This window comes from Homalodisca vitripennis, chromosome 1, assembly GCF_021130785.1.
Source record: "Homalodisca vitripennis isolate AUS2020 chromosome 1, UT_GWSS_2.1, whole genome shotgun sequence".
NCBI classification, from domain to species: Eukaryota; Metazoa; Arthropoda; class Insecta; order Hemiptera; family Cicadellidae; genus Homalodisca; species Homalodisca vitripennis.
The window spans coordinates 123,682,254-123,697,558 of NC_060207.1; the positions used below are offsets into that span (position 1 = coordinate 123,682,254).

The following is a 15,305-nucleotide window of genomic DNA, read 5'->3' on the forward strand; positions in this document are numbered from 1 at the left end:
CTGCTATGCGAACTTTAGTACAAATGAATTATGAATAAGCTTTGATAGAAGATTATACCTATGTTGACAACAAAAGCAATATAGAAATGTGTTATCAATTCACCAGTACAGTGATATATTAACATAATGTTACTTACAGTAATATTCGAGTTGTGCATGTGGTTGGAATGAACACTAATACAAGGCTCAAGTGATATGCTTACAGACAGATTGATGTCTCAGCTACAGCTACAGCTACAGTTAAAGCTGCTTGCAGGTCCTTTGAAGTTCTACCAACTTATTGTAATAAAACTGTGTGTTGTAACAAAAAAAGTTTGAACCCACAGAAAAAAACAAAAAACAAGACGATTTTTAATTTCTTTTTCAGTTTGAAGGAAAACTTATAGAGACTTATAACAAGCTAAATTATTTGTTATAAATTTATCTTAAAATATATGGTTAAAACTTAAAAGTAAAAGAGACATTCTGTTTACGGAATGCAATGACAGTGAGAGGTCACTATATGAATAGTGTGGGATCCTTCCTAGTTTATTGTGATTAAAAAGTTTCTGACAAAACAAGTTCTTTTACTCATAGGTCAACATTTTGTTGTTATTGTAATTACTGAGGTGACAATGATCTAATTACAAGTATTGTCATTTACCTGAGGTAGCGATGAGGATACTTACAGTATGTGTACCGAAATTCAATGCTGCAACCTTTTCTACTGTATTACTTCTGCAATTTTCTACTCTGTTAAAATCAAAAATATTTTCTATAAGACACATTTAGACAGACAAGGGACAGAATTTGTTTTCTTTCTTATTTCGATGTCAAACTGATTTCTAATATATTAATTATCAGTAATGGGACTGATTACCCTGTATAGAATTGATCACTATTATGCCACAAGCTTATTTTTATTACTCATTAATACAATAAACGCAAAACAGAAATAACAAAAAGCTTTAAAAATTAATTTCTGTTTTTATTTTTTGTTTCAAAATACTGTATTTCCTATATTAGATTGCCCAAGTAAACAGTCTAGTTTAACATTCCAAGTTAAAAGCTACTTACATAACTTTGTACTTCAAAAGACCTGCTGCATCTTAACTGTTATTAAAATCTTGTTTTATTCTACTGTATTATCTCTTATATATAGTAGGATGAAAAATGTGTCCGGCTTGATATTTATATTCAGAATGACAAAAGAGTAATAAAGAACCGGGTCCTCTTTGTTTTAAGGTATTATAAAATCTAAGGAATTGGAATACTTTTTAAATATGTTCTGGCATCAGACATTGAATACAAATTCTTAATATTATAATAATTGGTCAAAATAAAAAAGCATGTACACATGAATGTAGACAGTAATTTTAAATGTAATGTATATTATTTATAGTTAAAATTATTTTTAGCCAAAGATTTTATGTATAAAGAAAAATGGACAAGACCCCTGCAACTGTTTGGGCAGTTTACAGAAAATTAGTTTTCAACTAAACTATCTAATATAACAGGTGAATTGTACCTGACAAAAACATAAATTATTGTTCTTATTCCCATTGTAACTTGCTGCTACACTATACAGTACTTTAAAATTTCATTGTTTGGTAGAAACAGTTTACATTTTTGTATTAATTACAAAAATCAGTCGTTTTTCATCCCACTCTGTAAGAGAGAAAAGTTTATTATGGATGTAAAGAACTATCTTCTTATCATTAAGGTTTATATTCCAGATTTACATTATGTTTAAGTCTAATAATAGAATAAACTATATTTAACTTGGTGATTTCTAAAGGTAACAGACAAGAGGTAACAAAAATTCTAATAACAAATTCAAGACAGTGTAGCCTTCAACACTAGGTAGATCGTCGGCTACATGAACTAAACTAGCATTATTGGTGTCATAAGGCTACATTAACATTAAACATCTAGCTGACCATCACTTACATTACATTTATACACAACGTACAAGAGTATTAAAGCACTTACTGTAAAGTTAACACCGAGTAAAAATTTCAGTAAACCTAACAAATATTTTTAACTAATGCAATAGCTTTTAGTTTTTACATTAATATGTCTTCACCATTACACAAACTAGAATTATACTATAGGGAATAAATAATTTGTAAATAAAATACACCAATCAGTTAACATTAAATACATATAATAATGATAACTTTTTTGATTGATATTGAATAGCAGCAATGTTTATACCTGGCGACACACACACACATACGGCTGCATGCCATATACACTAAAAATAATGTATTAAAGCAAATTCATGGTATTTTATATGTAGAAACCGTGACAGACCATGACGTTCAAAATAAAGCCCAAAATGTTTGTTATTTCTGTTTAAGATCTGCAAAATAAATGCGTAAAAAGTAAATTTGTATATGTATTATTAAATGTATAATAGTAAAATTAGGGTTTGATTATCCAATACATACCAAACTCAAAGTAAAACATTTTGATATTAAATTTTATTCAAACAAATTTATAATAACAAAAACAAATATATAAACAAAAACAAAAATAACATAACAAAAGGATCTAATTTTTTGTCAAATGTTGAATATGTGTGCACATTACCCGAAGATTAGTTTTAATTTTCATTTTGAATCATTTCAAAGTTGACTCACATACTTAATGAATACTTCCATATCCAGATTTTTATTCCAAATTGTTGTGTCTTATTTGAACTTTTTGCTGAAACAAAGCTAAACCACACATTAGGTATCTTGACAACAATGTAGGCTATAATATAATAAGAAACTGCCTTCAAGTGTTTTAAAAATGACACCAAAATAAGCAAACTACAAATCCACATGTGGTCTTGTAACAAATAGTATGCTGGAATTCAACACTCAACATTTGCTCAGTATTGCAGCCTGTAAGAAAAACTATGATGGCAAATCTCACACAATCAAGATAAAAACTTGAAAATATAAAACAATGTTTTACCTTAACACCCTACTCGATCTTGGGCTCATTTTCTTCTCTCGCCTACCAGGGGACATATCACTGGCACTGTTTACATTCGATTTTTGCAAGATTCCTTGTACAGAGATTTCTTCTTTAATAGGTTTAAGATATAATGGTTTTATTTTGTTTACATTATATTATCATTTATAAAGAACAGACAAATTTATACAGATTACATCTTAGAGTTTATGTTTACACTATTATGATAACTAATTTGTCATGACACAATGGCTATTGAATATAATACTAAATCTGTATAGTTGTAACAAAATAATTTTAACTGATATTAATTTCATGAAAACATTTATTTCAGCTCCATGAAGTGTACTTTCATTATTTAGCAACACAAAGAATGAATTATAGATTTATGTCAATAAGCCTTGCATTCCCTTTGTGATGCCTGAATTTTGTTGTAAAATTTGCTGTGTACACCACATAGTGCACTATAGGCTTTGCTCAAATGTACAGGCAAGACAAAGGAAGATTCACATGCAACTCAGTTGAATCATGTAGCTCACATAGTGTATATCATCAAGGTCATTAAATCACTGCTATTCAATAACAAATAAAAGCAATAGTGTAAAAGAACTGTTTGTGTAAGAAAATGGCATTCTTATGTTTTCTCTTTAATTTTTAAATGTAATGACAAAAGTTAAAATATTTCTAAAATATGAAGTTTAGTCAATATTGTGAATTGCTTTTGGCGTAACTGACAAACTCTATGTTTTTAAAAGTAAAGGTAAAAATACACTAAATAGATACAGTATCAATACATTTTAGAACTATAGAATTTTAAAATACAAGTTTGTCAAAAATGAAGAGAAAGTATTTACCACATACTTTCACCACATAACCATTTTAGTTTAATCATGTTAACACAATATAGAATAAAAGTAGAAGATTATTCTTACCAATGTGTTACACACACACATGTATATCGTGTAAAAGCTAAAGCCACTTTAGTCAACTGAGCGGCCAGCAATCAGGTTGCTAAACAGGTTATTTTAAAATATAAAAATAATAATATTAATATGTTATTCGCTTATACATGAAATAACAATAAAACTCATATACTACATTTATACTCATATTTGTTATAAATGTAGGTCTTTTTCTTTTCTACAAACTTTATTGGTTTTCTTTATTCATTACAAGAATTTAAATTCCCATTTGTTTTAACACATTACTTCAAACATATGTATGAAATGTCAATGTCAATCATATTTGCTTGCATTTGTCCCAATGTATTTAACCCTTTGAGTGCCAAAGACCAACTAGATCCAATATTAATTTTTTGTTGTGTTACTAAATGTTGACATATGCTATCATACAATGACTTCATTTAATAACTACTACTGACACAACCGACACAATATTATTTGAATGATGGGCATTGAGTTCAGGTTACCTGACAGAATAAGATCATAAGGTAACCATAATACACATAAACGCATTATTAAAACTGTATATAATTTAATTTAAACATATACAAGGAGAAACGCAAATCCCTTACAAAAAACAGACTTCCAAGATATGTTGTTACCAAGAAAGTGTGGAATACTTTTTCTTGTAATACACAGAACACTAAAAAACATGTGTCATCAACAAAATCTACCACTCCTGGTTTGTCAAAACATCAACCCCCAGACATACTTTGACATCCCTACAGTTAGAGACTTCACTTCCCAGAAACAGAAGAACAATTTAACTAGCTTCTACCAGAACATAAAGGGAATGGCACAAACGTTGACAGGCTAAATAATAAACTATCTACTGTAACAATAATTCAAGAATACATAACACAATGTATCCAAATACAAAAACCACACTGGGAGATGTTACCATTGCTGCAAGCACAATCTCCTAAGAAATATAGAAATTCTGGCAATAAGTGATATCTGCGAAGAACTTTTCCAATAGACAGCTTTTGTCTGCTTTAAAATCAAAGGTCATTTTTTATATACTATACTTTAAGTTTATTGATCAACTGGATAAACTAGTAAAAAATATAACTAATAATTGAAATATATGAACTAGTGTGAAGATAACAAAACAAGGACATAGACAGTAGGGGGATCCAAGGATCCACAAGAGGTGTATCAAACAAATAGCTACTTATGACAAAGATCCCAAGTTCCGGTACATCATAACTGGTCTAACAAGCACAGTCAGATAAAATCCACACTCATTTATAAGAGGAGTTCCAAGGGATCTGTGCTAGGTCCCATACTGTTCACAAATGATATTTTGTGAAGCGATGAATTTAAGGAATAACAGGGTGGTTATAGATTTGTGGCATTGCTAAATGCCACAATAAATGTTTTGAGGACTGTAATGTATCTTCTTTGTGTGGTAATTATTTAAACATAAGTCTAAAGAATGAAAAATAGAATTTTTCTTGTAAACAGAAGAAAAAGATTTCATATGGGGTTATCGTCTTGAATTAACATGGAGGATGGATTATTAGTTACTGAGGATAATTTGTACAACACTGGAATGTATGATGACTCTAAAATAGTTGATCTTTAATTGGTTGGTGTTGTAACAAATACATATGTAACACTTTAAAACATTTAGAAATGTCATTATCCTGAAATCTTTCAAGACTAAACTCATTTGTAAGTATATGGTTTTAAGTATATAAAGAGTTTCTAATATTGTGAACTTAGTGTATTTGCATTCAGTTAAATATTATTGAATTAATGTTATTATGTATCTAAATATTTACTTAATTTAAATTACAATACATTTTTGAATATATCTCAAGAGAATTGTATACCTACTTTCTTGAAATATTTAAAACATCTAAGAATAAAAATTGTTGTAAAGAATCTGAAAATTCTAAAAGACTTTGTTGTTTTACTCTATGATGCCTAATAAAAGCATTTGCAAATATTCATTCAATTGGCTGTCACCTTTTTATGTGGGCCATGATCTGTGGAAATCCAAAATATTCTGTTTTTAGAGTGATTCTGCAATAAGCAGATTTTATTGAAATCTAAAAGTAAATTAATCAATATATGTTGATAAATTAATACACAAAAGTCCAAATTAATAACATAAACATACATAACTCTGCACTTGAACTGAATTCTCATCTTTACTGCTGCGGTGTGTGTATGTGTTTCAGCAGTACATCTGTGTTGTCTGAAATACTGCTATCCTTTCAATCATTCATTGTCAGCAATAAACTTCAGAAAAAGAATGGTTGTATCATGATATTTCGTTAGTTCTTCTCCTGACATGGTGCAAGGATTAGATTGATTTATGTTCTTTTATGTACAATTATTTGTTGTTAACTTTGATCATGTTGTATTTATAGCTTTTGTTAATTATTTTTACTTTCACAAATACGACGGCTATTCGGAAAGTTGATTACGTTTTGCGCTGTGGCCGCTAGGGGCAGGACTAGCGCGGCCATCTTGGTGTCAGGACGTCCCACCGCTCAGTGGCTATCCAGCCGTGCTAGCGTGAAGTTCGTGTTGTAACGCATCTAGTCACAGTGCCTGTTTGAAATGTCTGCCGCAATTAAAAATCCCGCCAACTGTGAGGTGCGCGCAGTAATTAGGTTTTTGACTGCCAAAAACTGTAAGCCTATATAAATCTATCGGCAGTTGTGTGAAGTTTATGGGAACAACATTATGACTGAAGGTGGAGTGCGACAATGGGTCATTAAGTTTAAAAATGGCCGAACAAATGTTCATTGCGAAGAGCGAAGTGGAAGACCCAGCATAGTGACTGACGAACTTGTTGAGAAAGTTGACGCAAAGGTCCGAGAAAATCAACGGTTAACCATAACGGAACTCTCGCTTAGTTTCCCTCAAATTTCACGAACTTTGTTATACGAAATCGTCACTGATAAGCTTGGCTTCCACAAGTTTTGTGCAAGATGGGTACCGAAAATCCTGACCGACGTCCACAAAAACAAGCGTATGGCTGCAGCGTTAACAATTGTGGATGCTTACGACAAAGAGGGTGAATCACTACTCGATCGCATCGTTACTGGCGATGAAACATGGGTGAAACATGTTTACTGCAAGACCAAATTGTTGTCAATGGAGTGGGGACACACAAGTTCCCCTCACAAACCAAGAAAATGTTTGCAAACAATGTCGGCAAGAAAGGTTATGGTGACCGTTTTTGGGACAAGAAAGGTGTAATTCTTGTTGATTTCCTGGAACGAGGCACTACAATCAACTCAGAAAGGTATTGCCAAACGTTAAACAACCTAAGAAGAGCGATCCAAAACAAGCGTAGGGAAAAGTTGAGCTCGAAAATTCTGTTCATTCACGATAATGCTCAACCTTACACGGCAAATCGTACACGTGAAGTTCTCGAATCATTCGGGTGGGAGTTGTTTCCTCATCCACCATACAGTCCGGATCTTACACCAAGTGACTACCACTTTTTCCGAACAATGAAGAAGTGGCTGGCAACCAGCGCTCACCCCCCCCCCCCCCCACCCCCCCCCCCCCCCACCCCCCCCCCCCCCCACCCCCCCCCCCCCCCACCCCCCCCCCCCCCCACCCCCCCCCCCCCCCACAAATGTTTTAAAATATTTTCATGAATTGTTAAGTACAGGATATGAAAAAATCTGTAGGCTAGGGATCCGAGGTTTACGAATGTAAACATATTATGTATTGTTAATCAAACTCCTTAACACGTTCACTGCGGCAAACACCATTTGGCGTTTTGTGATGCTATGACGAATGCGGCGAACGCCATTTGGCGTTTTGGGCGGGATGTTACTTCCCGACCGGTTTCAGCGTTATCTCTTGATTAGCCGGAACAACTAACCTTGATTAGCCTTGAGTACGGTCTGGGACATTATCCTGTGCGTGTCGTTTCCATGCAATATTTTTAATAGTTTTCCGAAATGAATAATAATAGGAGCCGCGAGCCGCGAGATCCAAATAATTTGACAGTTAGTGAAATTGATAGATATTACGATTCTGATTCTGGATCAGAGGCATACAGTAGTGGAGTAAGTTACAGGCCAAGTGATGAAAGTGATTCTGAGTCTGAAATTGAAGCAGATACTGCAAGTGGCGGCCCAGACGCGTCAACCGTGAGTAGCCACTCAAATCCCGATTCTCCCCAACCAAGCACCAGTCAAATTAGACACACAAATCTTTCTCAAATACCACTAGTTTGGGATGATAACCCAATAATGAAAACTTTTTTATTTAATCAACCAACTGGACTACGTGTTCCTACACCAGAAAATAATAGCCCTATTGATTATTTTAACCTTGTTGTTGACGAACCCTTTCTCAAAGTCATTATTAATGAAACCAACGCAAACGCAGAGGAAGTGTTTTTGTCTTCTGGCACTCATGAGAATTCCTGAATAAGTCAGTGGAAAGATATAACATTATCTGAGTTCAAAAACTTTTTAGGGCTTTACTTTCATATAGGAATAGTAAAAATGCCAACCATTCAACACTATTGGAAAACAAATAAATTATTCAAAACATGTTTTTCTGAATTTATGTCTCGAGATAGGTTCCTTGTAATTTTGAGGTGCTTACATTTTGTCAAAAGTGACCCAGATTCTGAAGACCGCTTCCATAAGATACGGCCAGTTGTTAAGTATTTTAATAATAAGATGAACTGTATCTACTCGCCAGGCAAAGAACTGTCCCTAGATGAATCCATGGTTTTGTGGAGAGGTCGCCTCGTATTTAGGCAATATATCAAACAAAAGAAACACAAATAAGGGATAAAGTTGTATTTTCTGACAGAACCGAATGGACTCAGTTTGAAATTTTGCATTTATGCCAGAGCTTTAGATGCTTTGTCAGGAGTAGGTCACACAGAAAAAGTAGTGATGTATCTGTTATCCGAAAGGCTAGGTAAAGGTCATGCTGTATATGTTGACAACTTTTATAACTGTGCCATTGACCAAGAAACTTCTGGCTGAAAAAAACCTACATTACTGGGACACTGCGTGTCGATAGGATCAACAATCCTTCAGAAGTATGTTGACCAAAAAACTAAAAAAGGGAGAAACTGTTGCAAAATATCACGAGGGGACAATGGTAGGGAAGTGGAAGGACAAAAGGGCTGTTTTATATATATATCAAACCAGTATGAAAATGAAATGACAGAACATAAAAGAGGAGAGGCAAAAGAAAAACCACTACCAATTGTAAAGTATAATCAGTATATGAGCAGAATCGACCGGCAAGATCAGCTACTCTGTTACTATCCGTAAGAAAGAAAAACCATTAGGTGGTATAAAAAGTTAGTCATACACATTTTGCAGATGTGGATAGTAAATGCTTTCTTTTTATACAACAAACACAACGTAGATACTGGTGGCGAGAGAAAAGAAGAGACCTGGCCCGTGCCGGCGCACAGCTGTGTACTAGTGTGTTGCCGCGCGGTAATTTCAGGCGCTTCGCCCTCAGCCAACCCTGCGAATTGATTATCATAGCAATGGAACAGTGAAACAATAATGGAATTACGAAACAAGGCGCGGCAACATACTAGTAGTAGCGCCTGCAAATTTCAGATAGGCCAGAATCCAGGTCTCTTCTTTTCTCTCGCGATCAGTAATAAACTATCACTGTTGGAATTCAGAATAAAAGTGATTGATAGTCTCCTGACTCCACTAAAAACTGAAGAACCCAAAAGCAACACAACACCTCCCATCAAAATTCCAAATGGGTGAAAAAGGCAGACCTCTACGAAGACGTTGTATCGTGTGTAATGGCAATGGGATAAGAAAGGATACTACCTACTTTTGTGAGGCTTGTGAAGATAAGCCAGCTTTATGCCTCGGAGACACAAGAATTAAATTGAGATAAGTTCGTGTACATAGTGTATGTAGTAATTTAGGGACTACTACAGCTCAAACTGTATTCAATGTGTATTTTTACGACTTGACAACATATTACTCATCACTGAGCCAACGGAAATGGTAAGTACTATAAATACAATTATTTACAGTTTATTACTTTGGTTTTAGTAATAAATACGCATAAAATGCCAATTGGCGTTACCCGCATATTGTATTTGTCATTATGCTATATGCTAATAACGCCAATTGGCGTTATTTATTATTATTATATTTTATTGATGAATTAGTCATTGAATGTACAAAAGATACCCATTTAAATAGTTTTAAGCAGAAATAGAGCATAAGTTAGAAAAATTGACATGCCGCATTCGCATTCTTAACATTTGTAATTAGCAGTCAGAAAACCGATGTGTAATACTTTATATATTACACCATTCTAATTGGTATTGTCATAATAAAAATGTTGGTTTGCACATAATATCTTCTTTAACAATTTCACATCTTGTCTCAGCTCAAATTAAAAAAAATGAAAGTTATCATATTTTATAAATTTTAAGTGCTAATATGAATAAAAGGCACAATGTAGATAATTTTGTTTGTTTTTGTAAACCAGAAAACTTTTCTATTAAAAGTTTTCTAGCTCAAATAGTATTCACATTTGCATAAAAAGTGTATTTTTCATCACCTCTTGAACATATTTATATGATATAATAAAATGTAAAAACAAATAATAAATTTTAGTAAATCACAGTAAAATAGTACATGTTATTAAAAATAAATATTACATTTTCATATAACTAATTGTACTTTTCAAGCAGAAAATTGGTTTTATGGTTTTATCAATAAGAGTAAACAGATATTTACCCTCATTCTTCTTTATACATGTTGTATTACAAAATAATCAACTGTTTATAAAACTGTTGTAATACGGGTAATTATTTGAATAACACCCTCAATAATCACTAAGAAATGTTAAATTTTGCAGTTGTACATGTGAAATACCCTGTATAAATGAATTTAAGGAAATATATGTTTTAAAGTAGAAAACCACCTGTGTGTGCGTAGCTCCGCCCCTGTCTTTTGTAGGAATGTCTCTAGCTTGTAGTACATGCACTGTCATCTTGCGCATCGGAGCATCGTATGCAAAGGCTACCTCGACAGCCCCACACCGAGCCATATCCACTGTGCCCATGCTCTGGAGGTCCGTAACGTCAAACAGTGGCTCCTGACCCAGCACCACGATGCACTGCGGCAGGTAACAGTGTGAATGACAATAAATACTATAGTTATAACCTCGCCATATCCACTGTGCATATGCTCTGGAGATCTTGATGTAAAAGAGTTAGTTGCTTCTGGCACAGCATCACGATGCACTGTGGCGGACAATACTATAATAATAATAATGTGGAGGACAATATATACTACCTATAGTTACAACCTCGCCATAGGAGATTCATAATGTCAAACGGTGGCTCCTGGCCCAGCACCACAAAACACTGTGGCAGTTAACAGTGTGGATAACAATAATTACTATAGTTACAACCTCACCATATCCACTATGCACATGCTCTGGAAATCCTGATGTCAAACAGTTAGTTGCTCCTTGCCCAGCATCACGATTTACTGTGGAGATAATAGTGTGGAAGACAATATATACTCCAGTTGTAACCTTACCAAGTCCAGTGTGTTCATATTCTGGAGATCCAGAGTCAAACACTGGCTCCTTACCCAGCATCACAAAGCACTGTGGAAGTAATAGTGTGGATAAAAATGGTACAGTTATGACCTTGCCATATCCAGTGTGTTCATATTCTGGAGATCTAGAATCAAACAGTTTTATTTTCTTTTCAGAGAGAAATAGATGGTTGTCTCTGCACTTAGTCCTAAAAGAACCTTTGAGCCTCCCTTACTTGTTTTTGTCCTCAGAATCTGAGACTTTTACAGAAGCCAGTCAAATTTTAGGGCTCCTGTTCTCTTATGTCCTCTGGGCCGAGAAGATATACCCTAGGAATTTTTTCCTGATTGTAGATATGGCAGGGCAACTTAGCCAAATGTGTTCCGCTGATTCTTCTGCTTCTCTGCAGAGTCTGCATTCATCAGTCTGACTAATACCCACCTTCATAAGGTGTTTTCTAAGAGGTTCATATCATGTCAACATACCTACTATCATTCCCATACACACCTTTTAGAATAAGGAGAGATAAAAATTTTTTAATTTCTTAATCCTGAGACCCTACTTCAGGTAAAGGATCTAATTCTCTTTTCCCAATCTTTTACAAGAGCTTTGCTGTATGAGAAAGCTACTCTGCAGCCTGGCTCTAACTGTACCATAAGGGACTCTGTTCCTATTTTGGAGAGTGTATCTGTTTTTTCATTACCATGAATGCCCTCATGACCCGTCATCCAACTGAGTGTTACTCTGTTCTTCTTTGCCAGTGTGCCAGTTCTTTAATATTTTCTACCAAAGCATTCTTGCATTTCAAATCAAACGAACAGGTGTCAAGTGCCTTGAGTGCAGTGTGGCTGTCAGAGAGTATTACATATTCAACTCTTTTTGGCCTCATTTGTCTTCTGGCGCCTGATTCTATTGCCTGAACTTCCCCTTGGAAGACCGTGGCGTGTGTTTCCAGTGGCATAGCTAGGTTAACTCCTGGTCCATATATTCTGAATCCTGCCCTAGAGTCAAGACATGAATCATCTGTATAGAACTTCCAGAATATGTTAGTAGTTTATGCCTCATTTTACTCCATTTTCTTCTTCAATAAAGACTGTGTATGGTTTTTCAAAGGAGTATTTCTTAACCATTCCTTCTGATACGTTGGTTAACATTTCAGCCTCAGGAAATTCCTGAGTTATTTTCATACGGCACTTAATGCAGCTGTCTTCATCACCTCCTGCCCCCAAAGGAGTGTATACCACGACTGCTTCAAGTGCCAGGATTGGACAGGAGCTCATCGCTCCTGTGATGCTTATGCAAGCTAGCCTTTGAAGACTCTGTAGCTTCTTGGCAGCTGTAATTTGTTCTACTTTCGACCACCACACTAATACTGCATATGTGACATTGGTTTTATGATGGTTTCATAGATCCAGTGAATCATTTTGAGTTTCAATCCCCTTTTCAATCCAAAGAGTCTTTTACAGACCCTAAGGGTCTTTATCACTTTAGATGTAGTGATTTCAATATGTGGGTTCCAAGTCAGCCTCCCATCCAGGACTACACCTAGATACTTGACTGTGTTACAGTTTTATCCTGATACCTTCCAAAACAGGTTGTACTAGCTGGAATCTTCGTTTTCTAGTAAAGGCAATCATACTTGTTTATGATGGGTAGATCTTTCCCATGACACCAGTGGCTATAAAATGTATCGCTTCTTGAGTGAAGCATTCCAGCGTACCTTTGTTATTCACTCTGACCATAAGCACCAGGTCGTCGGCACAGCATTGTAGAATTATTCCCCTCTTTTCTGCTTTAGTTAGGAGATTTTCGACCACCAGGAGGGGAGACAGAACCCCTCCCTGGTGGGGGCAGCCAGTGAAAGTGTTTGATTCATTCCTGACCTTACCTGTAACTTGTCTACTTTTCAAGAGGGCTATTTTACAGCATCTGGGGGAACTCCAAACCGTTCCAGAGCTGCTTCCATGGATTGATATGCTACTCGATCGTAAGCTACTTCAATACCCATGAAGACGCTGACTAGGGCTTCCTTTTCTTTGAATGTGTCCTCCAACACTTCCACCAAGCTTTGAACAGTTACTCTCAGCCTAGAACTACAAAGAACTGCGGGAGCTAACAATGTGGATTATAGTAGATATCTATAACAGTTTGAACATTTTTACCAAAACCAGTATTTTGAATGCACCAAGTGAACAACACAACCAATAATCAAATTCCCCACATTAATTTGTTGATCTTGTTATTAACACAACTTTTTCCCTTTAATATTATATGTATCTCTTATAGTTCCAAGATCCCTTCAGTGTGCATACAATTTGGAACACTACAGTTATAGCCTGGTCCATGTCCAGTGTGCCCATACTCTGGAGGTCTTTGAAGCCAGACATTAGCTCTTTGCTCAGCTAATAACTGATGAACTGTGGAAGGTAACATTGTGAATGAAATACTTATACTACAGATATCACCTCGCCATGTTGATTGTGCCCATACTTTGGAGGTCCTGAGTCAAACAGTTGCTCCTGGCCCCACAACACAAAGCATTGCAGGAGGTAATAATGAGGATGATAATATATACTGCAGTTATAACTTCATAATGTCTATTGTTTTCATGCTCTGGAGGTCTGTGAAGTCAGATATTGGCTCCTGGCCCAGTATCACAATGTACTGTGGCAGGTAACAGAGTGTATACTACAGCTACAACCTCTATTATACTAAGGAAGGCTTTTTGTGCTTGACTACATTCTACCTACTGAAAGGAACATGGGGCTGTGCTTCTAAATGGGGATTATAGTACATATAGAAGATTAGTGCGATTACTATGTCATGTTTATTATGAATTAATATACTGTTAATATATATTATTTTAGTTTTGGATTTAAGTTTTTTTCTCAAAATAATTCCAAATTAATGTGTACTTATATCATGGAGCTACATAAATTTACTATTGTCTATTGAGACACTCAGATACCGTAAACCATACTTTTTATTTTCAGAGCCATAGAACTGTACCTTCAAAATCATGTCCGCATATTTTACAGCAGTTCTGTTACTGGTATTCAGCCTTGATATATAAATAATTTTTCTGTCATTATCACTAGAACCATTAATTTTTCTGTCATTAAGATAGATTCTCAAGAAAATTGTTGAAATATCACAAACACAATGATTGCATACAACAATTACAAAACAAATAATTATTATACATTTGTATATAGCTGTACTACAACACAATGTTATAACATTCAAGTTGTAGGAAGATGATGGTTATAGAGGGGAAAATAAATTACTGTTTTTTTAATGGTAAAAATGGCAACACAGCATTGTATTTTGGGTGATTAAGAATAAGCAATGTAAAATTTATATGTTCAGAAGCTACAGGAAATTCAAATAATAGAAATAGAAATTCAATTTCCATAGTTTTTTAAATTAATTTCTAGTAAATAGACATTCTGCATTCTCTTCAGCTCAGGTTTTAATGAAGGGGTTAATTATTTCCAAATTGAAGTCATTACATTTTTAACTAAGAATTTTATGAATTTTCTTGTTAATAGATTTGACATGTTCAGAAATCCAAAACTAATTTTTCGAATTTTCCTATTTTCTACTGATGAAATCTAATTGTCTAAGATACTTATTGCGAATGTATTCAAATGTAATCTTCTTTATTGCTCTAGCAAAAACTATATTAATTAAAGAATAGAATTTAGGCTACTATATTATTGGCTTAAGGCTATCTAGTTTTGATAAGTCTCTAACCATAGTAACCTAAATCTATACTTGAAGAAAAGAGCAAATGCCAATTTTATAAAGTTATAATACATAGAAATGGCCAATTTCCAATCAAATTTTTTAAGACAA

General features: G+C 34.5%; 1 protein-coding gene across 1 annotated transcript in view; it reads right to left on the reverse strand.

Moving 5' to 3' along the window:
• Positions 1-15,305, reverse strand: part of LOC124352958 — a 52,843-nt gene that overhangs the window by 17,348 nt on the left and 20,190 nt on the right. The window contains exon 5 of the mRNA XM_046802716.1: positions 10,824-11,018. Coding sequence (XP_046658672.1) covers positions 10,824-11,018 — 195 coding nt within the window. The remainder of the gene's footprint in view (positions 1-10,823; positions 11,019-15,305) is intronic.